This window comes from Sebastes umbrosus, chromosome 20 (assembly GCF_015220745.1).
Source record: "Sebastes umbrosus isolate fSebUmb1 chromosome 20, fSebUmb1.pri, whole genome shotgun sequence".
In the NCBI taxonomy this organism is placed as follows: Eukaryota; Metazoa; Chordata; class Actinopteri; order Perciformes; family Sebastidae; genus Sebastes; species Sebastes umbrosus.
In genome coordinates this window covers 25,917,116-25,943,850 of record NC_051288.1, presented here as the reverse complement: position 1 = coordinate 25,943,850, position 26,735 = coordinate 25,917,116, and the positions used below count along the sequence as shown (strand labels likewise).

The window sequence follows — 26,735 nt, the reverse complement described above, 5'->3', positions numbered from 1 at the left end:
CCAGAACACAAGTTCCTCTCTGCACCAGTTTGTTTTCATCCTGACCTTCCACACTGCAAGAGCACACTAATCTTTGCATTGCACATTCATTTAAAGTGCATCTCTCAGTTTCTCTCAGAGTTTCCTGCAGGACTCTCCTTGCTCCATCACCATGATGCGTCTCCAGCTGGTCCTGAGCGTCTCGGTGCTGCTCTTCAGCCCGACTCTGGTCTCCGGATCTCGGATAGTTAAACGCTTCGCCATCGGCTGCTCGGAGAAGTGCGACAAATCCAAGTGCGCTCCGATCCCTGCGGACTGTCTGGCCGGTGATGTGCTGGACGGCTGCGACTGCTGCCCGGTGTGCGCGTCCGGAGAGGGCGAGCCGTGCACCGGTACCGACTCCGGTAACGGACACAGTGAGTGTGCAGAGGGGATGCAGTGCGTGGTGTCCGGTGGAGGTGTGGAGGTTTCCAGCACCGTGAGGAGGAGAGGGACAGCCGGTGTGTGCGCGTGCACCAGCTCCGACCCGGTGTGCGGCAGCGACGGAGTCTCCTACCGGAACGTCTGCGAGCTGAAGCGAGTCAGCAACCGGGCGATCAAGCTGCAGCAGCCGCCGGTGATCTTCATCCAGAGAGGAGCCTGCGGGACAAGTGAGAGATGCGTGTGCGTGTGCGTGTGCATGTGTGAACTTGGATGACCTCAGCAGCATCTGTCCACACACACACACACACTGAACTTTCTCCTCCATGAATCCGTTTTCAAATGAGCTTCATTGGCACGTTTATGGAGTAACATATAAAATAAATACTGATTAGACTCATAAATAGGCGTTATCAGTCACTGTAAGCCGTTATAGTTTTGTTGCCTAAACCTAAAGAAGTTGTAGTTTTATTGTCTAAACCTAAAGAAATGAAGTTGTAGTTTTGTTACCTAAACCTAAAGAAGTTGTAGTTTTGTTGCCTAAACTTAAAGAAATTGTAGTTTTATTGTCTAAACCTAAAGAAATGAAGTTGTAGTTTTGTTACCTAAACCTAAAGAAGTTGTAGTTTTGTTACCTAAACCTAAATAAGTTGTAGTTTTGTAAGTTGTAGTTTTGTTGCCTAAACCTAAAGAAGTTGTAGTTTTGTTGCCTGAACCTAAAGAAGTTGTAGTTTTGTTGCCTGAACCTAAAGAAGTTGTAGTTTTGTTACCTAAACCTAAAGAAGCTGTAGTTTTGTTGCCTAAACCTAAATAAGTTGTAGTTTTGTTGCCTGAACCTAAAGAAGTTATAGTTTTGTTGCCTGAACCTAAAGAAGTTGTAGTTTTGTTGCCTAAACTTAAAGAAGTTGTAGTTTTGTTGCCTGAACCTAAAGAAGTTATAGTTTTGTTGCCTGAACCTAAAGAAGTTGTAGTTTTGTTGCCTAAACTTAAAGAAGTTGTAGTTTTGTTGCCTAAACCTAAAGATATTAAGTTGTTGTTTTGTTACCTAAACCTAAAGAAGTTGTAGTTTTATTGTCTAAACCTAAAGAAATGAAGTTGTAGTTTTGTTACCTAAACCTAAAGAAGTTGTAGTTTTGTTACCTAAACCTAAATAAGTTGTAGTTTTGTAAGTTGTAGTTTTGTTGCCTAAACCTAAAGAAGTTGTAGTTTTGTTGCCTAAACTTAAAGAAGTTGTAGTTTTATTGTCTAAACCATTAAGAAATGAAGTTGTTGTTTTGTTGCCTAAACTTAAAGAAGTTGTAGTTTTGTTACCTAAACCTAAAGAAGTTGTAGTTTTGTTGCCTGAACCTAAAGAAGTTGTAGTTTTGTTGTCTAAACCTAAAAAAGTTGTAGTTTTGTTGCCTGAACCTAAAGAAGTTGTAGTTTTGTTGTCTAAACCTAAAGAAGTTGTAGTTTTGTTGCCTGAACCTAAAAAAGTTGTAGTTTTGTTGTCTAAACCTAAAGAAGTTGTAGTTTTGTTGCCTGAACCTAAAAAAGTTGTTGTTTTGTTGTCTAAACCTAAATAACTTGTAGTTTTGTCACCTAAACCTAAAGAAGTTGTAGTTTTGTCGCCTCAACCTAAAGAAGTTGTACTTTTGTTGCCTAAACCTAAGGAAGTTGTAGTTTTGTTGCCTGAACCTAAAAAAGTTGTAGTTTTGTTGTCTAAACCTAAATAACTTGTAGTTTTGTCACCTAAACCTAAAGAAGTTGTAGTTTTGTCGCCTCAACCTAAAGAAGTTGTACTTTTGTTGCCTAAACCTAAGGAAGTTGTAGTTTTGTTGCCTGAACCTAAAAAAGTTGTTGTTTTGTTGTCTAAACCTAAATAACTTGTAGTTTTGTCGCCTCAACCTAAAGAAGTTGTACTTTTGTTGCCTAAACCTAAGGAAGTTGTAGTTTTGTTGCCTGAACCTAAATAACTTGTAGTTTTGTCGCCTCAACCTAAAGAAGTTGTACTTTTGTTGCCTAAACCTAAGGAAGTTGTAGTTTTGTTGTCTAAACCTAAAGAAGTTGTAGTTTTGTTGCCTGAACCTAAAAAAGTTGTAGTTTTGTTGCCTAAACCTAAAGAAGTTGTAGTTTAATAAACTTTAGAAAGTTATTTCCATGTAACATATATCTGTTAGTTTGCTTATACTGTTAATTTGCATATTAGCATTATTACCATCATCCTGTAGTTATCAGTTGTGGCCACAGGGGGCGCTGTTCAGTAAATGTTACATAGTCCTGCTTTAATACTTCCTCTGTGTGACCTCTGGTTCTGCAGTCCACAGCGTGTAATTACACCAGAATCTAAATTAGATCACCAGCATGTTTTCAGTGGTTTGTGTTTTGGACTGCAACTTAAACGTGTTTCATCACAACTTCAACTCATGTAAAATGTTTTAATATTTTAACAAGTCACAGCATCAGTATCTGAGATGAACTACGTTATCAGAAGCTATTTTCTTGGTGCATCTCTGTCCGTCCTCGTCTCTCTGTCTCTGTCTCTCTGTCTGTCTGTCTGTCTGGCATCTTTCCATCTGCTGATCAGTCCGATTTGCATCGGCGCCTCGCACTGCACCAAAAAATGGGGATGTTTTTCTACCTCCCTCTCTCTCTCTCTCTCACACACACACACACACACACACACACACACACACACACACACACACACACTCTTTCTGTTATCTTAACAAGGTCATGTCTTGAAATTAGGCCAGGAGGTCCTGACTGCCTCCCCTGTGCTGCAAAAACAAACAGCAGAGAGAGAGAGAGAGAAATGAAAGCATATTAAGGAACACACACACACTTAGTGTAGCTGCAGCTGTGAACACACCAGTTTGCAGAGTGCAGTTTGGTTCTGACTCTCAGTGGAGTTCAACCAGGTCAAAGTCTTCTCCTCTTTTCTCCTCCATCCTTTCTTGTTATCTTATCATTCCCTTTCTTCGTTCTCCCGTCAACCTTGACATCCTCCTTCTGCTTCTTCTTTGTATTCTTCTCCATATTCCCTCCCCTCCTTTCTCTCATCCTCCATTTCCCCCAGTTTTCTTCTCCTCTGCCGTTATCTTTTTCAACGGGCAACCTCCGGGTCTGAGAAGTGAAGCCAACGCTGAAGTTCCTTAAACCTGCATTCTGTCTACCAGCCAGCAGGGGGCGACTCCTCTGGTTGTATAGAAGTCTGTGAGAAAATGAGCCTACTTCTCTCTTGATTTATTACCTCAGTAAACATTGTAAACATGAGTTTATGGTCTCAATCGCAAGTCTTCTTCAATACAGCATGATGTTCATTTAGTAAATGATGGTTCCATTTAGAGTCAGATAGACCATAAAGCAGGGGATGCTTTAGGGCGGGGCTACATGTGATTGACAGGTCACGTCACTAGCGATGGCCAAAAACCAAGATAGCCAAAATGCCGAACTCGAGCCTTCAAACAGCAGTCCACAAACCAAAGGGTGACGTCACGGTGACTTCATCAGATTCTTATATACTGTCTGATCTGACCTTATTCCCATCCCTCCTCTCATTTGTTTTTTGCCCCACGTTACCTTCTCTCCTCTCCTCTCCACTTTTCTCCTCTTCCTTGCTCCCACATCATATTCCTCTCTTTCTCCTCTCCTCCCAGTCACTGATCCTCATGCATCCCTTTTCACCTTCGCACGGAAGACTAGCAAGTAATTCTTCCTCTCCTTCTCTTGTTTACCTTACTCCTCACGTCTCCTTTAATTTAATATCCTCCTTTACTTTCTCTCCTTTCCTTCCCTCCTCTCCTCGCTGCTAATTTCCTCTCCTCCCATCTCTGAGCTGTTCGTCTGAGAGGGATGGAGAGGTTTGTGTCATCGCTCCTCTCTGAGGTTTTTTAGGAAAGAAATCTGGAAGAAGTCAGCGTGACACACCACGTTAAGTCTTCTGTAATGATTCATCTCTTGGATGCTGATTGGTGGATTGTGTAACTTCGATCTGGGTCAGTCTAGGTTATTTAACCCAGATTTGAAGGGATCCTTCTCAATATGTTTTCTTTTATTATTTCTGCTCCCTGTGCAGACTTGTGAGCTCTTTGTCCGATTGACAGGCCTGGATACGGCGTCAACAAAACACAGTTGCACGGTGACTCAACTCTTTCAGGAACTGGAAGAATGTTTCCCAGTTCAGGCTCGTCCGGCTCTTAATGACATTTCACATTAGGTTCAAAACAGGGTGTCTGCTGGCTTTGGAGGGAATAACATGTTGGAGCTGCTTCAGGAGTCTGAAACAAACCATCTGTTTTTAGATTTGAGAGTTGCAGAGACAAACCGTCCATGTAGTCAATTGATCAAATAATCTCCTTCATTTATCTTTTGTATTAAATAATAATACTGGTGTTCTACTGTATTTTTCCTGTGTTAGTCCATCTTCCCTTTCTGTGGCACTCAGAGCTTCACTTGATCATAAACAAAGGATCAAATGTCACTTGGAAATCCATCCTGCCAGGCTCCAAGTTATGCATTTACATCCGGCTCACAGGACAACGGACCAATCAGCGTCCTGTGAGGGGATGTTTTCGCCTTCAGTTAGCTTCGCTTTCATTAGTTTGATTGATAGACGGTTCATCCAATCAGCTGCCATCACCTGACGGCTTCTCAGATCATTCTGTGTTACAAACCATCCGACAGGATCAGGTTACGAGTCTCTTGCCGTTCCTTGAATTTGTCTGACGATTTTGGCGTCAGCCCTTCCCGACTGAAGTCCCTGAATCTCCGGTTTAAATGGAGATGTATATGACTCTTCTTCTTCACCCTCGGATGTTTGTTTTCTTCCAGTTTGGCGCCAGCCGCGTGATAGAAAACGTCATCAACACGTCCACTCGCTTGCTGTGAATTCAGCAGCTCTATTCACACACAAGGGCTCAATCGGACATTACTCAGACGTTGTACTACAGAGCAGGCAGGGTATAATCTGTGAATGATTCGCACATTTGCGGTCTCACATACATCTCCTCCGGGTAATGTCTAGATTGGTTGCAGTGCATGTTGTGAGAGGAGCTTTAGTTGGTGCGTTCAAGGACACCGACATCTGAGCTCTGATTATTAAAATGTACCTGCTGCAGCTTTAATCACTGAGTCAGCGTAGAACTGACCTTTTTTGACCTCCGTATACACGCCGCTGTTACTGTTACACCTGCAGCGCGTTTGATGTCTGGATGTTTCTCCGCTCGCCTGACTGCCTCCATTCAGTTCACTTCAAAGCTGCAGCAGCTGGTACACCACTAATCCTCCAGCCAAACACACACACATAAACACATCAGTGTCTGAGACGGTCGGCTGCAGCTGAAGGCTGAAGTGAACTTTCACAACAAACAGCTGCTCAGTCAGAAACTCTGCAGGAGGTCCTGGAGGTGTCCACTCAAGTCATGTGAGTCGGACTTCAGCCTGAACTGGAGTCACATGACTTAATGTCCTTAAAGTCAGACTCAAGTCAAGAATTTGAGGACTTGCACTAAATATAAATGTTTTTAATGAAGATCTGTCTTGAAAGTAGGGCTGTCAATCGATTCAAATATTCAATCACGATTAATGGCATGATTGTTCATAGTTAACCGAGATTAACCGCAGATTAATCACACATTTTTATCTGTTCAAAATGAACCTTAAAGGGAGATCTGTCAAGTATTTAATCCTCTTATCAACATGGGAGTAGACAAATATGCTGCTTTATGCAAATGTATGTATATATTTATTATTGTAAATCAATTAACAACACAAAACAATGACAGATATTGTCCAGAAACCCTCACAGGTACTGCATTTAGCATAAAACAATATGCTCCAATCATAACATGTCAAACTGCAGCCCAACAGGCAACAACAGCTGTCAGTGTGTCAGTGTGCTGACTTGACTATGACTTGCCCCAAACTGCATGTGATTATCATAAAGTGGGCATGTCTGTAAAGGGGAGACTCGTGGGTACCCATAGAACCCATTTACATTCACTGATCTGGAGGTCAGAGGTCAAGGGACCCCTTTGAAATTGACAGTTTTTCCTCGTCAAAATTTATCGTAAGTTTGGAGCGTTATTTAACCTCCTTCATGACCAGCTTGTATGACATGGTTGGTACCGATGGAGTGATCAGGTTTTTCTAGTTTATATGATACCAGTATCTTTAGCACTAATTAGCATTAATGTATTATTATCGGATTAACTTTGACAGCTCTACTACTACTAAAAACTAAAGTAATGCTGTTATTGGTTTGTTTCCGACCCCCCCAAAAACGTTTTATGTGCTCCGGGCAGTGCAGCCCATTTAATCTCTGAATGAGAAGACGATGAAATGAAACGAGGTGACGAGGAACGAGGTGACGAGGAACGAGGTGATGAGGAGCGAGCTCGGCGACTGTGATGAGATCTAAAGAAAATATGTGGAGTGAATCAGCTCAGATACAACAACAGTATGATCCTGCAGATGTGTGACCTGAGGACACAGAGACAGACATGTCCCCACTAGCTCTCTTCTCCTTCTCGTGCATGAACAAATGTTGGTTATAAAAGAGCACACAAGTGATCTGGTAACTCTTGTGTGGATAAAGTGCATCGTATAGTTGCGATTGTTGACATTTTAATCATGTGTCCCTGGTTGCTTGTGATTGGTCGGAGTTTTCATCATAAACAAACATTAATAGTGCCTTAATGTCTCAGTGTCTGCTCCCGTCACGCGCTGCTTTTGCTTTTGAGAAAACATGTTTTCGACAGCATCACACACAGAATGTGTAACTGGTCCCAGCGGGTCAGACTGGGAGGAACCGATTTACAAATGACCAGTGAAATGAGAAAAGAAAGATGTAGCTGTGACAGATGTTGCAGCACAGCTGGAGTGAAACCAAAAAACGGGGTTATGTAAGGTGACAGCGGCAGCGGCTCTGCTTGGACTGTTACAGTTTTCTCAGTAAACATCCTAAACACCCCCCCCCCCCCCTCCACCTCCCATTCTGCAATCTCTCCGTATCTATTGAGGCTCTGAGTCATTTCCTTTGTTTTATAAGCTTCAGTGAGAGCAGCTGACTACAGTTCATATACTGCACTCCACATCTGGATGCAGTTTGACACAGCAGCTACAGGTTGTGTCCCATCACAGCGTCCTGAACCACCCTGCCGCACACGCAGATGAAACTCAGACAGGGCGTTATGTATACCCGATAAAGGGTGTTTTTATCTGACCTGGCAACAGGAGCTCATCTCTGTTACTGTGGTCAAACTGTTTTATGACCTCCGCCAAGGCTGAATGTCTAGGAAGGAGGTTATGTTTTCACCGCAGTGGTTTGTTGGTTTGTTGGTTTGTTGGTTTGTTTGTTAGTTTGTCCGTTTGGAGGACTGTTGATTCTGCATTTTTTGCTCATCAAACACGGTGACATTACAGTTTACTTCGACCAAGGCACACTTGGTGACTGTTGCAAGCATGAGTTTTATTTTGTTTCTGGCCACTTCCAATGAAGTGATTTTCCGATGCTGCTCCGCGACGTACAGCTGATCTCAACATAAACAAAAACACATGTGGATGATGGCGCAAGCTGAACGGCGAGGGCACGGTTTAGATCATTTGTTCCTATTATGCAATCGCCCTTAAAGACACACTTCTTACCACAGACCTTAGGGGAGGTCTGCGCTCTCCGAGTGCACCTCTAGTTTGAGAGTGTACAAAACATGATTGACCTCCTGTAACTCTGCTGCTGCTGCTGCTGAGCAAAATCCATTCAACTGTGGTCATGAAGTGGTCAGCCAGGTGTGTGTGTGTGTGTGTGAGTGTGTGTGTGTGTGTGATGCAGGTCACTGACGTTGTGTTTTCCCCCTCCAGCTCAGCTGAATCCTGACAGCCTTCGCTACAAGTACAACTTCATTGCTGACGTGGTGGAGAAGATCGCACCTGCTGTCGTTCATATTGAACTGTACCGCAAGTAAGAAAAACGACCTGATCCAACTCCCTAACAGCGCTAACAGTGACCTGCCTTTCTACTTCCTCTCTTTAGCTTCTGGACTGTTTCCCCAGTCAAACAGAATATTAGATCGATTGCCGAGAAATTTGTCACCGACATTTCTATCCTCCTCATGATTAATTAATTGTAATATCTTTGGTGATCGCCTGATTTTCCATCTAGCGTCATCCTCAGATCATCTCTTCGGTTTATGACCAAATACCTGAAAAATAACAACATTCTCATCCATTAAGTGTGTACTCTGTATGTAGCAACCCGTTCTCACTCTCAACTCGTCAAATATCGCCGTTTGGCATCAGATGCCGGTGCACGAAGGCGCCCTTTAGCGACTGTAAGTGATGAACCAGGCTTTCAGCCAATGCAAATGTAAACCCACCAGCGGCTTTACTCAAAGGTCAGAGAACGTGACGTAGCTTTAAGAGCGTGAGAGTTTGGCTCAGGGCCGGCGGGCGGGAGAGCGGGGAGGTGGACGGGTCAAAGAAAGACAAGACTTTCAACTAGGAGACCGCTGTTGGTGTCCTGTGTGAAACTAAACCGGTAACCGTCCTGAGAGTCACATGAGTCCTACGTCGGTGAAGTTAACGTCAACCACGATCGTTTCCTAACCCTAACTAAGTGATTGTGTTGCCTAAACCTAACTTCCAGGGACAACTGAAGTTTATTTTGAAAGGACACTATGCATGTAACGAGCGTATATTGACACGCTGTCCCCGGTCCGTCCAAAAGTAACACAAGAGTGGGACCCTGTGTGTCGGAGGGGTGCTGACCAAGCGGCAGTATTTGACGAGTTGGTAGTGAGAATGTGTTGCATGTAGAGCTAACACATGCCTCTTCTCTTCCTCTTTCTGCTCAGGATGATTTTCTCTAAGCGGGAGGTGGCAGTAGCCAGCGGCTCCGGGTTTATCGTGTCAGAGGACGGACTCATCGTCACCAACGCTCACGTGGTGGCCAACAAGCACCGAGTCAAGGTACAGCTGCAGAGACAGTGCAGGGAAAACAGGCTCACATTGTGTTCTTGTAATAAATTATATTTTAATGTGTTAGCTAATCTGTGTAATTTATTGTTTTCCAAACGTGAAAATGTCCTTTTCAAAATGTGCACGTAATGATTTAGTTACATGGTTTGAAACAAACATTGAAAGGCAGCGTGACTGGTGCTGAGTGAGGTCACATGTTTCCTCCAGGTGGAGCTGAAGAGCGGAGCCACATACGACGCCAAGATCATGGATGTGGACGAGAAGGCCGACATCGCTGTGATCCAGATCGAAGCACCGGTGAGCAGAGAGAGAGAGATGAATGGATGGATGGATGCTTCTTATTCCTGTTTTTATTGTCTTTGTAGGGACTCTTCCTTTTATCTTGCCTTCCATCTGACCTCCAAGTTGCCTTGAAATCATGAAATCTGCATCCATCTATCACGCTCGATATCTTAGGTCTTCACTCTAGAAGATCATTCACCCATCACGTTTCTATCGCTTCTTCAAACTCTGTGAAGTAGAGCATGTGCAGAGGAACAATCAGGCGTTTACAAACTACTGGAAGGGATGAAGGTCCCAGGTTGACGGCAGAGCTTATCTATTTGTCAGATTTTTTGGGAAATCTAGTGCAGTGGATCCCAACCTGGGGTCCAGGACGAGGCACCAAAGATCTCAGGGGGTGCACGGGGATTTGTCTGCTCTGAAGTAATCAAAATCACATTTGCATATGTATAACTAAAGCTATAATAACACAATAAACTGAATAATATATGCAAAAGATTTTTTTTTTGCCACTTAGTTATTTGTGCACAGTGTCAGATAAAGATCATTAATGTTATTAGTATTATACTATTTGTAGAATTAAATTCCAGTGGCGGCTGCGTAGGATTGTATCCAACTTGTGTGGTCCAAACTTTCCCAATAACTCCAGAACGTTGTAAAGTCCAAAAGTTAAAATGTTTGAATTGAAAAAAGAGAGATGTAATCGTTTCCAAAATTCTCATTTTTTCTAATCTAACAAAATATTCAGTTTCAATCCATATTTGTTGGCGTTTAGCCTTTCAAAAACAACATTTTCACTGCGGTCAAAAGACTGCTTGCTTTCTCCACACTGATGAGTTATTTGATTGTGACAAAGACTTGGAGAGGGGATGCATCTTAATCAAGAGGACAGTAGAGATATAGCATAAAATATACGCAAGAAACCTCCTCTCGCCTCGATTTCATCATTTCGTATTATCTTTTTCTTTCTGTCTCTCAGTCTGGTTCTGTTTTACAATGCAGCTCTTTGTGTCCTCTCTCTCCTTCTAAGCTCTCCTCTCAGACAGACGTCTCCGCTCCTCTCTCTTTTATTTTTCCAAAACAAATTCAGGTATTTATTCCTTTGTTGGAGAATGTGCTTTTCGTGAGCATTCCCTAAATGGAAAGTTTTTATTTGAGCTCAGTGGGATATTTGAGACGAGGCGCCTCAGCAGAAATAATATCATGACTCATGAAAGTGGATATCTGTTTGCGCGGGTCAGGAGACAGAGAGAATCTTTTCACTTTGTTCTGGTCCAGGGATGACTGGACGGCCGGGCTCAGCTCAGGAAGTGAGGTTCAACCACAAAATGAGTGCAATGGAAAAACAGTTTAAGCATACGAAGGTCAACGTGTCTCATTTGTCTACAGACACTGAGCTGCAACATCCTGCACAAGGTCAGACGCTTAAAGGGGAATGTCGTCCAGTTCACGGGTAAAAATAGAAATATTGATGCCAGATTTACTCACCAGAGCAAAGTGCTCAAATATATCATCTCTCCATGTTGTGTTTAAATCTGCCTCGAGGAGTTTGAGATCCTATATTAGACTGTCAGATCAATCCCACCTAAATAAAGAACCAAAGCATAAAAAGTGTGACTGAACGTGGCTAATTAAAGCTGTGGATCTATAATATACTGTATATAATCAGAGAAAGCAGACAATGAGTCCAGCTGTGCTTACGAAGGCAGACAGGATGCATTACACAACTCTTCACACCAGATTAGAGAAACTTTATGAACTTTTAAAGTCTTAAATGTAGATATTAAAGGCTCTATTTAAGGACCCACATACTGTATATCCTGCATCAGTTCCTCACGGTATTACTGTGACATTATTGGACCTTAAAATGTAATTTTCATCCCCATAAATCGCAAATAAATTATTACCCAATATAGTACAGAAAACTCAATAAATACAACAGGGTATGTCAATTTAAAATGAGACTGATCATTTTTAATTCAAAGTGCACTTTCTTTGCCTCCTCCAGTCTGTCAGGAGGGCCGGTTCAGACCTGCTAATGCCATCTATACACACATACACAAACATCCTTCCTGCCATCTTGAACTGCCATCAGTGGAAAGCAGGTCTATTTTTTTGGGGGGGTGGGGTAAAGATGTTTCCACAGAGTCACACAAACATGCAAAAGAATAGAAACATCACCACAAGCATGATTATGGTATTTTGAAACTGATGTTTATTGTAAATGTAACATTTGAACATCAAATCTTCCTTCAGAGGACACTGAAACGCTCCTCATATCGTCTCTGAAAGACAGAATCTATTTGAAATTCAGAGCATTTCTAATGCATTCGCGTGGCTCTGCACCGTGGATGTATGAAGAGAACTGGATCCAGCGTTGGAGGCGGGGCCCCGTTCATTCCTATGAGAGTTGCTCAGTGGTGCATGAAGCCTAAATGGCTCGACTTCTGCCTGGAAAAGTACCTGGATCTCGGGCACGTGGAACATGCGCAGTAGCGTCCGCTCGGTCGCATGACTCGGTCACGGGGTCCCAACGTCACTCCGTCGTCACGGCTTGGCGCTCCAGCCTCGGTCTGGGTCTCATTCACATGAACGGAGGAAGAGAAATAACTCTGGATTCAGCTATTAGTTTGTTTTACAACTTTAAAAACATAATTTTTTAAATAAGGACTATTAGAGTGTTCATACTGGGAAGTTGAAAAAGTATTTTTGGGCCCAATGGCATCACGTGACGGACACGAAAGTTGCAGTACCGCCGTTTGGCCGCTACGAAAGTTGGTATCAACGACCGGCGCTCTTCCTGGGGGCTCGGTCTCAACATGGCGACGGCTGCGCAAACAACGGCAACAGAGCTAACAGAGCTAACGGAGGGTGGGTGCTACGCTTTCCTGATGACGCCGTGGGTCGGGACGGCGTCATCAGTTGTAACCGCCGTATGAGAGCAGTGCAGAGTGCCGGCTCAAGCAGGTGTGTTTCAGGTATAACTTTAGATGTGATGGGAAAAACATGAAGTCAATGCACGTACACACACATTCAGAGAGACGCTGACGCTGCAGGATGTGAGTTGATGTTTGCCGGTCAGACAGAGACAGAGATCTTGGTTTTATCTCGGCGTGTTTGGGCGGAGCAGCAGGGTGTAACTGGAGCTTCGGGGCATCAAATTGTGCAGAAATCCTCAAACTGCTCAGCACTTTGTGGTTGTGGTTTACATGCAAAAACCAAGAGGCAACTGTTCTTCTGCAGAAATGACTTACAGCCCTCCACACATCCATCCCAACACACACATGTTCAGCTGCTTACACCAACAGTTAGTGGAATCATTTTAACGTTTTTCTTGTAATAATGTTGGTGATAGGTGAAATATGAGATTCCATGAGATACTGATTCAAATCACAGCAGAAAGAAGTGTTGAAAGAAGAAGTGAGTCAACACAACTACACTGTCTGGTAGCACAAATCTCTCTGTGTGTACTGTACATAGTGCAGGTCAGTGTTTTTTAGGTGTAATTTCCACAGTAAAGTGTTTGCAGACGCAGCAGTCAGACATGTAGCTGCTTGTTCAGGGCAGATAAGCTTCAGAGGATGGAGACACGGAGGCTTTGTTGACTTCGTCCTGACTATCGACATAACCCAAACTGTCTTTTGATCTTTAGATAGAAGGTAAAGAGTTATATTTAGTGGCCAGAAACAGGACTACAAATGAGAGGTAACGTTGCTCCGTATCTGGATGAGCAAAATATGCAACGTGTCCTCGTACAACGGTTCGTATGATGTCTTACGAAAAATGACCAGCAACACGTCGATTTCCGTTTGTTACATGCATGCAGTCTTTTTGTCACAGGAAACAACTTCCTTAGGTTTAGGCAAGAAAACTACTTAGTTAGGTTTAGGAAACAATGTGGCGTTACTTAAGTTATTAACTGACGTGACAAATAAATCAACGCTGACTTTGACACGGGACACGAACGCCGGTCTCCAGGGCGGAAGTCCGGTATTTTTTGACCCACCCATTCACGCCGACCTCCTCTCTACACAGCGTTCCCCGCTCTTTATACTTTCTGGTTCACGTTTACAATAATATCACAGTGAATCACAGTCAATCATTTTCATAGGTATAGCTACGAATGTTGTGTGAGACCAGCCTGAACTGTTCGCATGTTTCCAACTTAAAAGGTGATAATATGTTAGTGTTGTTCTTAGCTTGCTGTCCCTGTTATTGCACTTTAGTTTCACCTGTTACGGTGGCACAATTTACATCGTTATCCTTCCTGTTTAGTTTGGTGATTGAAACCACACTGAACAATAATGTATATTTTTTTAACCATTGCTTTAAATTGTTCCAGTCAGCAGTGTTGATCTGTACTGTTGCCAGTGAGGCAGGTGTCCTCTGAACATGTGCAGACAGGAGCTCTTTGCTGTTGTTCTGAGTCTTGACTCATCCAGTGAAGCCTCACGGCGATATTCCACCTTGATCCAGCATCCTCCTTCGTAACAAGCTAGTATGACATGGTTGGTACCAATGGATTCTTTAGGTTTTCTAGTTTCATATGTGTTAAAGTAGGAGTGTTTCTCTAAACTGTCCGCAAGTTGTCCAAAGAGTGCTCCTAAAACCTGAATAATATCTGCAGATCCCACTCGTCTTAATCTGAAAATGCTCCGTTCAGAATGAGGCGTAATTCAGAATATCCAAACAGAATATGCTGTTTACATGACCCGTATCAAATTCACTATATTGTCATGTTCAGAATCATAGTGGAATATTAGTGTGCATGTAAACATAGTCAGTGTTTCTGGAGTTCTTCAAATGTCATTTCTTTGTGCTTTAAGTGCTGAAAACTCGATTGAGTTGAGGGGAAGACCTCCTGTTACATTAATATAAAACTCTCTGCGTGGCTGGATAACACTACGGGTGAGAAATGTGTGTGTGATGTGGGTTAACTGAGCCTGTAACATGCTCGCTGTACGCTGTAGATCTTATGCGTGATAGATGAATGGAGATAATGAGAAGGAGAAAATAATGACGGGGGCGATGAACTCTGCTTTGTTCCTTGCCGTGCTCTCTTTGTGTTTGATTGCTTTGTTGCTGTGTTGGCGTCTCTTAAATTACGGCTGGACACGGCGCCACCGGCTTTGTAATCTCACTCCGGACAAAGTTGCTTGTCATCGTGAAAACCACAGAGCGAGAAATGTGGTCATGTTGGCGGTGGGCGGAGCTCAGCGGGAAGTGTGCTGTTGGACGGCGGCTTCAGATGAGTTGTGGTTGTGGTTCAGTGCAGGCGAACAGAGCAGCTTTATGTTGAACCGATGGAGTAAAGCTGCGATTAGAAGAGCTGAATGAGTCCATTCATAATACGTCTCTATATGCTTGATGGTGATTTAGTTTGAGTGCATGTGTGCGGTGGCGGTGGTGGTGATGATGGGGGGAATGACCTCATTAGAATAACTTTGGATGTATTATATAAGTACTCTATCAATCTATTTATGATTGAGTTCAAACTTTGTTTTCAAGTTCCTAACTCTCAGCCAAGCAGGTGGTTTATTTAAATCGATTTTAGCATAAACTGACGAAGAACACAACTAACGTATATTTAGGTGAGTAATAAGAAACTGCAGTATAGAAATATGTGTTAGAAAGTCTCAGGGCAGTTTGTCACGAAATGTAATCTATTTGATTCGTGTACATAGACACAAATTCCCTTTTTTTTCTTGTGACGCTCAGCACGACTTTCAGCAAAGTATTTTTCGTGCATTTTCCTCCGAATGTCCAGCAACACGTGACGCACGTGTCAATTTCCGCTCCAGTCTTTTCAAAATAAAACTACTTAGTTACAGTAGGTTTAGGAAAAGATCGACTTGGTTAGGTTTAGGCAACAAAACGACTTAGTTTAGGTTTAGGAAAAGATCGCAGTTTGGGTTTAAATAACATAGATAGTGCCGTAACTTAATTACGGAAGTTACGAGACAAATACGTCAACATTGACTTCTGGTTTCACACGCTCTCCTTGGAGAAAGTCCCGTGTTTGCGCTGTAATATCATTAACGCAATATCTTTTGTAAATTGGACCTTGAGACGGGGCAGATAGAGGTTGCAAGTAATGCCTCATCGTCGTGTGATACCGCCGCATGAGGCACCGGACGTTCCGTTAACTATAACGTGAACCCATCGGCGGCAACAGTTAACGCTCAGAGAAAGTGTGTCGGAAGTGTAGTGACGTACAAAGACACCCGATTCATGGTGCTATCAGCGGCCGCCATCCATTCTTTGTGAATTAGTAGCCCTTAACGAAAATAATTCATCAAAACAATGCAGAATTTATAAACTCCAGATGTCTCCTGACATGAAGTCGAAAAGCATTTTTGCTTTTTGTGCAAAAAGTGTAAATGTTATGTTAGGCACAGAGGCACACTTCTTTGATCTCACATTCTGGCTTCTGTTTCAGGCTCTACATTTTATTTTGCTTCGTCATATGCCCTGACTCACCAAACCTCAGGACACACACAGACACACACACACAGACATAGACACGAATGCACATACTCCAGGTGTTGGTCATGTACAGATGTGTTGAGCATACCTGTGGTTTTTAGATGTGCTTATCGTGCACGTCAATCAGAAACAAAGAGAGAGAAAGATTCAGTTTGCGATCCGTCTCCATTGGTTGTTTGCAAATGTCTTCATCGCTCCACAGCTGCCCTGAGATGTAAAACACATCTGTCTCATCTGTCACATCTGTCATTTCATTCGTTCTTTCCCTTCTCACCTCATTCCTCCTTCCCTCTCTTCGTCCCTCGATACTTACAGTATGTTTCTCTCTCTTAACTAAACCCGACCAAAAGTGGGTCACAGTCTTCAGGCTTGTTACTTAACAGAGGAAACGGGCGACACATGTGTCTGTCATCAGCGGGGACACAAGATGCACGTAAACACACACACACATAAACACACGCGTTGACAGACAAACAGACGCTCGTCATGCTCGGTGGAGTGTGGTGTTGAAAGTCAGGTCCGAACATCACGGCTGCTTTACGTCTCAGTTTCTCTGCTCGGTGTCACATCTGGGGCTGAAATACGTTAGTAGAACGACATGCAGCAGGCCGGCGCACAGTTTGGCCAATCAGCAAACTGCACGGCTGAGAGTCAACGCTGAAGTACCTTAAACCTGCATTCTCTCTACAGCCAGCAGGGGGCGACTCCTCTGGTTGTATAGAAGTCTATGAGAAGATGAGCCCACTTCTCTCTTGATTTATTACCTCAGTAAACATTGTAAACATGAGTTCATGGTCTCAATCTCTAGTTTCAAGTCTTCTTCAATACAGCATGATGTTCATTTAGTAAATGATGGTCCCATTTAGAGTCAGATAGACCATAAAGCAGGGGATGCTTTAGGGCGGGGCTACCTTGTGATTGACAGGTCGCTACCACGGCGTTGTCCGGTCCTTTCACAGTGTGTTTTCACTTCATCAAAGACATTTTTGGTCGCCTAAAAATGTCTTATTCAGCGTTTGGTTGTACTTAGCTCCACCCTCACGTGTCACTTCTGGTTGCAAAAAAACATGATGGCGACGGCCAAAATGCCGACCTCAAGGCTTCAAAACAGCAGTTCACAACCCAATGGGAACGTCACGGTCTATAGGCCCAGACACACCAACCCGACATTAAAGAACTAGCGACGACGAAGGCTACCAGTTGCGTTAAAATAAAATACAATAAAATGAAAGCAAGGAGAAACAGCCAAACAAAAAGACAAATTATTATTATTATTATTATTATTATTATTATTATTATTATTATTATCATAATAACAATAATAATGGTAAGTAAGTGAGTGGAAAATAAATTGAAATTCATTCAAATAATAATAATAATCATGATCATAAAGAAAGGAAATCCATAGTATTATAATGAAGGTAGATGAAAGCTGAATGTGAGACAGTAATAGAAGAAGGGGCTCAAAGAAAAATGTGATTATTAAATCTCTCATTAAATAACCCAAAGTTATAAAAGTTAAGTTAAGTTGAAACTGATTGAGAAAATACGATTTCGATCATTTTGACACAGATTTAATAGCGTTAGTAGAGTTTGACTGGGTTTATACCAAACTGCCAGGAGCTCGTGCCACTTGTATTTATTTAATAAAATCAAGGTAAACTAAACACTCAATAAAAATGTTAATTTAAATTTTTTTGGCGCATGCCTTTGAGTGTGTATGTATGCTGAAAATGATTAGCAGTGGCAGAGCAAACAGCCGTCTGCAGTCTGAGTGTTTCCTGGCTTTAATAAAGTGGAGACTCAGCCAGCTGCAAGAGTAATAAAATTCTACTAAAATCTATTTTAACAGATTAATTCTTATAAAAAAGTCTTTACTGGGCTCTTTACGTCCAGTGCCAACATAAACTCTGTGCATGTGTGTGTGTGTGTGTGTGTGTGTAATAGCAGTCGGGCACACTCAGCGTTCCCATGTTAGCACTGGAAACAGCAGTGACAGGGATGGAAAAGTTAATAATTATGAGCCAGTTCATCGAAGCTGCAGCCAAACAAACAACAGTAGGAATAAAAATCTGCTGCGTATTCACCGAGTTATCTAACGAGACTTCTCCCTTCCCATCTCATGCTGTAATGACACATGGCTGTGATTCATTCTTTTGGCAATACTCTTCTTTTTTGTTCTTGCATATTTACTTTTAGACAGAAAAGTGCTGAAGCAACAGCAGCCAAGGCTTTTTAAACTGTACAGAGAACTGCCAGCTGACCACATGTCGGTGAGAATCGATTGATGTGAAGAGAACTGCATTAGGGAATAGATAACGGACAACACCCTGCTTTTATTGAAGTGTTTTTGTGAAGGTTATGAGAGAGAGTTTAAGGTTCTATGGGCTCAGTTGCAAAGGAGGTTATTTTAATTTATTCAACCAGGAGTAAAAACTCATTGAGATCAAAAATCTCTTTTCCAAGAGTGTCCTGGCCAATATCGGCAGCAGCACAGTTACACGGTTGCAGACATAAAACAAACGAAGACAAAGAGCAGATTACAGAATCATAAGGTATCGATAAAACACTCTTCAGCATTCAAAACATCTGCAACCAGATGTGCTTGTTTCCAAATCTTTTAGAAGCACATTCAGTGAGAGCAGCTCTCCAAGTTTCAGGTCATTTTGTAGCTGATTCCAGGAAGACGGAGCAGCAGACTGGAACGCCCTTTTTTCCCGGTTCAGTACGTTCTTTAGGGACAGTTAGTAGGATGAAGTCTTTGGAGCGAAGACAGTACCTTCCTGTACTTTTTTTGAAGGATGTAGATCCGTAGGTAAGATAGAAGCAGACCAAGAATAGCCTTATAAATAAATTAAATAACACTCCAAACTTTACGCTAAACTTTGTCGAGGAAAAACTGGCATGCCGATTTACAAAGGGGTCCCTTGACCTCTGACCTCCAGATATGTGAATGTAAATGGGCTCTATGGGTTCCCACAAGTCTCCCCTTTACAGACATGCCCACTTTATGACAATCACATGCAGTTTCTTGCATGCAATGTCTTATTTCCAGCTATTCTAAAATGGTGTATTTGAATATTTTTACACACTGGGGTTCCTAAACAGTGTTGGAATAACATAAATTGGGTATGGAGACTCTTTTCAGTAATAAATATATACATACATTTGCATAAAGCAAGGATATTTGTCCACTCCCATGTTGATAAGAGTATTATATATTTGACAAATTTCACTTTCTTTCATTTTGAACTGATACAAAGTGTGTGAATCATTTGCGATTAATCACTATTAAATATTTGCATCGATTGACAGCCCTTGTGGAAATACTCGTAGTAGTTGTATTGAATGAACCTGAATGAACTGAGTGGGAGGTTGGATTCTTACAGAATGAAAAAACCCTCAGATGTTAAACGTCGCCGGTCGGTCCTGGTGGAAACGAGGCTGAAGTGAGCCATCGGTTCTGGTGGTTTACAGTTTTTTAAATCAGAGTTATGAATGAAGAGAAGCCTCGTCCAGACGGAGAGCTGACTCAGCTCTCCACAGGAAATCCACGTCAGTCTCCAACAGCTTAGAGAGAATAAACTGCTGTTTACAGCTGTGTGGCTGAGTGTGTGTGTGTGTGCGTGTTTGTGTGAGTCCAGCCAACTGTCCAGTGACTGTGCTGGTGTTCATCATCCGTGTTCCTTTGAACATCCGTTCATCATCCGTTTTCTCCTCCCAATAAATGAAAAACACGATGTGAGTTTGGAGGATATTTTCTTTTTTTAGCTTCACCAAAGCAAAAAACACCAGAATAAAAGTGTATTTAGTATCTCATCCTTTCTTCAACCCTCTCTGTCTCCCTCCCTTGTGTGTTTGGTGGAGCAGATGAAGCTGCCGGTGCTGCTGCTCGGCCGGTCGTCGGACCTGCGTCCCGGCGAGTTCGTGGTCGCCATCGGCAGCCCGTTCTCCCTGCAGAACACCGTCACCACCGGCATCGTCAGCACCACCCAGAGAGGAGGCAAGGAGCTGGGCCTCCGCAACTCCGACATGGACTACATCCAGACGGACGCCATCATCAACGTGAGTGAGGAGACTGAGACAGGCGGGGAGGTCGGAAACATTGTGTGGGGAGAGCAAAAAGAGCGTGAGGCTTTCATGAGCTTCAGCTCTCAAAAGTCTCCAAATTCTGCAAAACCGAACATGAGAACATGACACGACCCAAATTGTTTGCATGTTTGCGTTTATGATAACCATGTGTGTATTTGACACACATGTAAATACATGTTTGATGCAGTTTAACCTCTTCCAAGATATCAGATATCATATGAAACTAGAAAACCACTGAGGAATCCATCGGTACCAACCACGTCATGTTAGCTTTCCGTGAAGGAGGCTAAATAACGCGGGAAGAGGAAGAGGTTAAGTGTTTTCAATGTTGATTCCACTGTTCTGCATTGATCTGCTGGTTGTCTGGAAATGACTGACACATCTTCTGATAAGCAACACAAACCCACAGCCTGGTGCATGTAGTGCAAGGTGCACATATTACAGCATGGTCATGCAGACGTAACATGAGGTCATCTAAATCTACTGATGGAGAAATATCCATTATTACATTAATGCCTCATTGCAACGGCACCAATCTGTTTATTTCTCTCACTTCAGAATGATTGGCTCAACGTTATTGTGATTTATTTTCTTTTACATTCTTTCTTTGTTGTTTTCTTGCAGTACGGCAACTCAGGAGGACCACTAGTCAATCTGGTGAGTGAAGGAAAACCCAACACGTCACATACTGCCGCTTCGTCAGACCCCTCGGCATCACGTTTCGGTCTCAGTAAATACACGCGAATTGAAAACACTTTGTTAGGTTTAGGCAACAAAACTATTTAGTTAGGTTCAGGAAAAAGCTACATGGTTGGGCTTTAAACTACTACGTTTGTACATGAAAACAATACTGAACGTTGTGAACACGGGACACGAACGAAGAGCTGATAGAGAGGCGAAGTCCCGCCCTTTACGCCATGAATCACACATTTGATGTTTGTCAATTTAAAAGATAGTTTTGCAAGTCAGGAAAGTCGAAGTTTGTAAAGTAACCAGCCATGTACAGTACAGTTTGTCTCACCTTGAGATTCGTGAGTTCACCATCACTGGGACCACATCTATATGTTGTTAAACAGAGATATACACTCACCGGCCACTTTATTAGGCACACCTGTTCAATTGCTTGTTAACACAAATAGCTAATCAGCCAATCACATGGCAGTAACTCAATGCATTACGTCATCTAGACGTGGTGAAGACGACTTACTGAAGTTCAAACCGAGCATCAGAATGGGGAAGAAAGGGGATTTAAGTGACTTTGAACGTGGCATGGTTGTTGGTGCCAGACGGGCTGGTCTGAGTATTAAACTGCTGATCTACTGGGATTTTCACGCACAACCATCTCTAGGGTTTACAGAGAATGGTCCCAACAAGAGAACATATCCAGTGAGCAGCAGTTGTGTGGACGGAAATGCCTTGTTGATGTCAGAGGTCAGAGGAGAATGGGCAGAGTGGTTGGAGATGATAGAAAGGCAACAGTAACTCAAATAACCACTCTAATAACCACTTTATTAGGTACACCTTGTACCTAATAAAGTGGCCGGTGAGTGTATATATACTGTATACGTAATCTCATATAAACAAACACCAAGACTCATAAAGTCCTCGTTAACAAATGTAAATCACAGCTGACTCTGATTATAAGTCTGTTTTGTGACGGCCGTGTTACTAAAACAAAGAACAATGTGATGTCACAAATGATGTTTAACAAGCCTCGTGTGGATATTGGACTTTTACTGTGGGCGTTGGAGGAATAATGGCTAATGAATGTGTGTGTGTGTTTGTGTGTGTGTGTCCTGCAGGACGGAGAGGTGATTGGCATCAACACTCTGAAGGTCACGGCAGGAATCTCCTTCGCCATCCCCTCAGACAAGATCAGACAGTTCCTGGCAGAGTCACACGAAAGAATGATCAAAGGTTTCACTCTTTATTTCAGAGACAGAGAGAGGACGAAGACACGCAATGTGTCCACAGTTTATTGCCTCCCGTGTCAGAGAAATAAATGTTATTGTTGATTTTAAGTCATTTACATTGACATGGACATTAACTCCAAAAACATATCCACAATGCAAAGCTGCCTGTCAAAGATCTTTATGTCTTTCTCTACGTTACAGTAGACTTGAGCTCCTGTTTGATTAATAAAAAGATAAACAGAGTGGCAGGAGAAGATGATAAACCTCACATTTTCTACGTTACCTCTTGTTCTCCAGGTAAAACATACCAGAAGAAGAAATACATCGGCGTCAGGATGATGAGTCTCACTCCATCGTAAGTTCCTGTTTCTGATGGCATTGTGCAAAATGTACACATTATTTACACATGTTAACGCAAATTCATTTTAACGCCAGTAATTTCTTTAATGCATTAATGTAACTTGCAATTTTAAAGCTAGAATAAAGATACTGGCATCATATGAAACTAGAAAACCTGATGAATCCATCGGTACCAACCATGTCATACTAGCTTGTCGTGAAGGAGGTTAAATAACGCTCCAAATTTACCTGGATCTTGTTGATCATAAGAATCTGTTGAGCCTGAACAACCTGATTAAATCTGTACATGGTGTCTGAATGGTACAGGTGGCGTTAAGCAAGATGCTTCCTCCAAATTGCGGCTTTTCAAAGCTTGAAATTTGCAGTTTTACCAGAGCGTCACGATTAACCAGAGTAATGCCTCACATGTTGTAATTTAAAATGAGTTGCAATGCATCACCCCTTTCAAGTTTACTGAAGAGCTCATGTTTTTCTCTTCAGGCTGGCTAAAGAGCTGAAGGAGAGGCATTCAGACTTCCCAGATGTCACCTCCGGGGCGTACGTCATCGAGATCATCAGAGGGACTCCAGCGGCGGCGTGAGTGTCTCTCTCAGCACTTCTTATTCTCACATTATCTGTTGTTCTCTGCCCAATTTGTTAAAAGCAAGTTAAAAGATTTTGGGATGTGTAATTTTAATTCAAGAAGACTTGAAACTAGCGATTGAGACCATGAACTCATGTTTACAATGTTTACTGAGGTAATAAATCAAGAGAGAAGGAGGCTCATTTTCTCAGAGACTTCTATACAACCAGAGGAGTCGCCCCCTGCTGGCTGGTAGACAGAATGCAGGTTTAAGACACTTCAGCATTGGCGTTACTTCTCAGACCTGGAGGTAGCCCACTCTTCCAGACTCACTCCTGCAGAATATACAGTATTTTGTCCGTGGGGAGATTTTTGGTATCCAGTTGAAAAGCTTGTTGACATCAAACCGCAGCGTTCCACCTGAGAAAACAGCCGGTAGAGTTTGTTTTCTTATTGTCTGGTGGGTTTCTTTGGCACACAGGCCGGAGTCAGGATGATCTGATCTCGCTGAAAGGACATTTATTAGATGTGAACCTTCTGTGTGTGGAGACTGCAGCATATGGAAAGTTCACTTCTGGTTTCAAAGCTGCTGTTTTGCATTTGGAAACGGGCTGAACGCTGGCAGTGAAGGCAGAATCATGAGTGTTTCCCACTCAGACTGTCCGACTCTGGCAGGGAAGACAAACTGCTTCAGTCACAGTCGAGCAAATTCTGATTTCTCTTTACTTTAGAGCTTCTACATTTAAGGTACAAAAAAACGATGTTTGATTGCTTTATTTATAAAAGCAAAGCCTTCAAATCTGAAATATTTCTCTATAGTTATGTGAAAGAACAACACGAGAGAAATGTATACAAATATATTAGACATGTATTAAACATATTTGCAGATTCAAATAGTTATAGATTTGTTAGAATAGAACGTAACCTATAAACTATCATACCAACCCAGTCGCCAGAAAAAATGTTGGCATTTTACTTTTCTGGGATTCGTTAAATGTCGACGTTTCTGAACCAAAAAAAGTTTAATGCGTACGTTTCATATCAGCCTCGTATCACGCTTGCAGAAACGCACAATGCCACGTGGTTAACGTTTTGAAACGATTGGTTAGGTTTAGGCAACAAAACTACTTTTTTTAGAAGGTTAGAAAAAAGATAATGGTTTGTGTTAAAATGATAACGTAATAACGTAACTTAACAACGTAACGTAACAACGTAACGTAACAACGTAACGTAACAGCGTAACGTAACAGCGTAACGTAACATCGTAACGTAACAATGTAACGTAACAACGTAATGCAACAACACAACATAACAGCACAACGTAACAAAGTAGCGTAACAAAGTAGCGTAACAAAGTAGCGTAACAAAGTAGCGTAACAACGTAGCGTAACAACGTAGCGTAACAACGTAGCGTAACAACGTAGCGTAACAATGCAACAAGGTAACATAACAATGTAACTTAACAACCGTAACTACTGTAAATAAACAACAACCGCCCTTAGACTTTCTTACGTAACGTGACATAAAAAGCATAACAATGTGTCGTAAAGCGACGTGTCGTAAAGCTGCGTGTCGTAAAACGATGTGTCGTAAATAGATATAAAATAAGGAAAAGTTATAAAGAGATTAATCCTGCTAAAGACAAACACCCTCCCTCTTCTTTCCTGACAGAGCTGGCCTGCAGGACAAAGATGTCATCATCAGCATCAATGGCGAGCGGATCACCTCGGCCAGTGACGTCAGCGCAGCCATAAAGAATGACAACACGCTGCGAGTGGTGGTGCGGCGAGGCAACGAGGACGTCATCATCACCATCGTCCCCGAGGAGATCGAGCCTTGACGTCTCAACAACAATCAACCACCAGTCAACCAATCCCGAGCTGGCTCTCAGTGTTTTTCAACCAATCATGAACACTTTGAAAAACCAAGCCACCAACAGGGTTGTGTGTGCGTCTGGGGCCACACCTACTGCGTTTAAGAACTTGTAATTATTAGCACTGCTCTTCCATGACGTTACGCTCGCACACCTTCACAGGTCCAACGTCATGACCCCGGGAACCAAAGCTTCAACCCCGTCGTCATACTTCTCATGTTAGTTATTCTTCTAATCCCATTTTACTTTCCATCATCACGGACCTTTTCTATTCTACTTACGCCGCCTGTCGCTACAAAGAGATTACTGCAGGTCACCGTAGTTCTGTTTGGTTGTGTACGTTCTTGATGGAATATTTTTTTAATAGTATTTTTGTCTCTATGTGTTTGATGACAGTTTTTTAAAATAAAGGGAATAAAATTATTTTCAAAAGTGATGTTTTTATTTACTGTCAGACGATGTTTCATCTCAAACAGGTTCCTCAAATGGAACTAAGAAGAAGCACTTTGCTTTGTGAACGACAAACATCCCTTAATGAGGTCTATAGGTTCGGGCTATTCTCATATAACGTTCATGTATACCTACAGAAAGTAATACACTGTAATTTATATATATCTCACAAAATCAATTTAATCCACGTAATCGTGAACCAGGAAGTATAAAGAGCAACAAACACCACGTGATCACCTGATCCGTCTGCGTTTGGTTCCTCCTCCCTTTGTTGCTGGACTTCACTGGATGTGACAAATGCAGACGCTCCAAAAGAAACTAAATAAATGTACACTGAGTTTAAAATATAAAAAAATGAAAAAGAACAGAGCAGAAACTGAGCTCCGCTACGACCCCCGTGCAGCAGCCGAGCTCCGTTCACAAGGAGACGGAGAAAACAACTCCATCATCGCTCAAACATCTTGCTCTCGTGTCGTCCCTCTGAGCCGTGTTACACACTGAAACACTGACTTCAACAATGCTTGACACAATGTTGGCCCCAGTGTGTGTGTGTGTGTGTGTGTGTGTGTGTAGGCCCAGTGGAGCGAAGGCTTACGTAACACAGTTAACAGTGAGGTTAGTGATGTGTTCTCTGCAGGTTCATGGAGGACAGCTGATGTAAGCCAATGCCACAGGGTTTTCTCAGAGAGAGCTCATAAACTAAATTAGTATCTATTACTGTAGATTTGAGTGTTTCGACATTTTAACAAAAACAAAGCAGCATTTCTCATGTAAGCATTCAACAACTACTTCTCAAGTGTCTTGACTGCGTGCCAGTTGTTGATTACAAAGGGCTGCACATGGATGTATAAAGAGAACTGGCGCCCGTTCATTCCTATGAGAGTTGCTCAGCGGCGCATGAAGTCAAAAAAGCACGACTTCTGAGTATAAAATTACCCGGATCATCCGGTGATCTTCCTCATCCGTTGGGCCGATAGAGCAGGCGCAGTAGCGTTTCCTTTAACTCCCTCGCTACAGCCTCGTTCTGGGTCTCATTCACATGAACGGAGGAAGAGAAATAACTCTGGATTCAGCTATTAGTGCATTTTACAACTTTTAGGACCTAATGATTTAAATAAGGACTATTAGAGTGATCATACTGGGAAGTTGATTCACCTCAAAAAAAATTATCCACTGAGTTTCAGACGTCTCTTTCTCAATGTAAGTCTATGGGAAAAAGTCTTTTTGGGCCCAATGGCAAGTTGTAGTACCGCCGTTTGGCCACTACGAAAATTAGTTTCAAAGCCCAGCGCTCTTCCTGCGGGCTTGGTGCTGCAGGAATGAGTCGGTCAGTATATTCCCCACTCGTGAAATTTGAAGCTTT

The 26,735-nt window shown here is 42.5% G+C and overlaps 1 protein-coding gene across 1 annotated transcript; it reads left to right on the top strand.

Annotated features, from left to right (window-relative positions):
* On the top strand, positions 1-25,358 carry htra1b (HtrA serine peptidase 1b). Its single transcript, XM_037754178.1, has 10 exons — positions 1-629; positions 8,239-8,338; positions 9,231-9,345; positions 9,562-9,651; positions 19,993-20,187; positions 20,839-20,871; positions 22,017-22,131; positions 22,425-22,482; positions 22,968-23,063; positions 24,721-25,358. The coding sequence occupies exons 1-10, from the start codon at positions 152-154 to the stop codon at positions 24,887-24,889; spliced, it is 1,449 nt and encodes a 482-aa protein (XP_037610106.1). The 5' UTR covers positions 1-151; the 3' UTR covers positions 24,890-25,358.
* The last annotated feature ends 1,377 nt before the right edge of the window (positions 25,359-26,735 follow it).

Coding starts and splice junctions, on each gene's coding strand:
- htra1b (XM_037754178.1), top strand. CDS start 152: ATGATGCGTCTCCAGCTGGTCCTGAGCGTCTCGGTGCTGCTCTTCAGC. Junction 630..8,238: donor GAGAGGAGCCTGCGGGACAA/GTGAGAGATGCG, acceptor TTCCCCCTCCAG/CTCAGCTGAATCCTGACAGC. Junction 20,188..20,838: donor AGACGGACGCCATCATCAAC/GTGAGTGAGGAG, acceptor GTTTTCTTGCAG/TACGGCAACTCAGGAGGACC.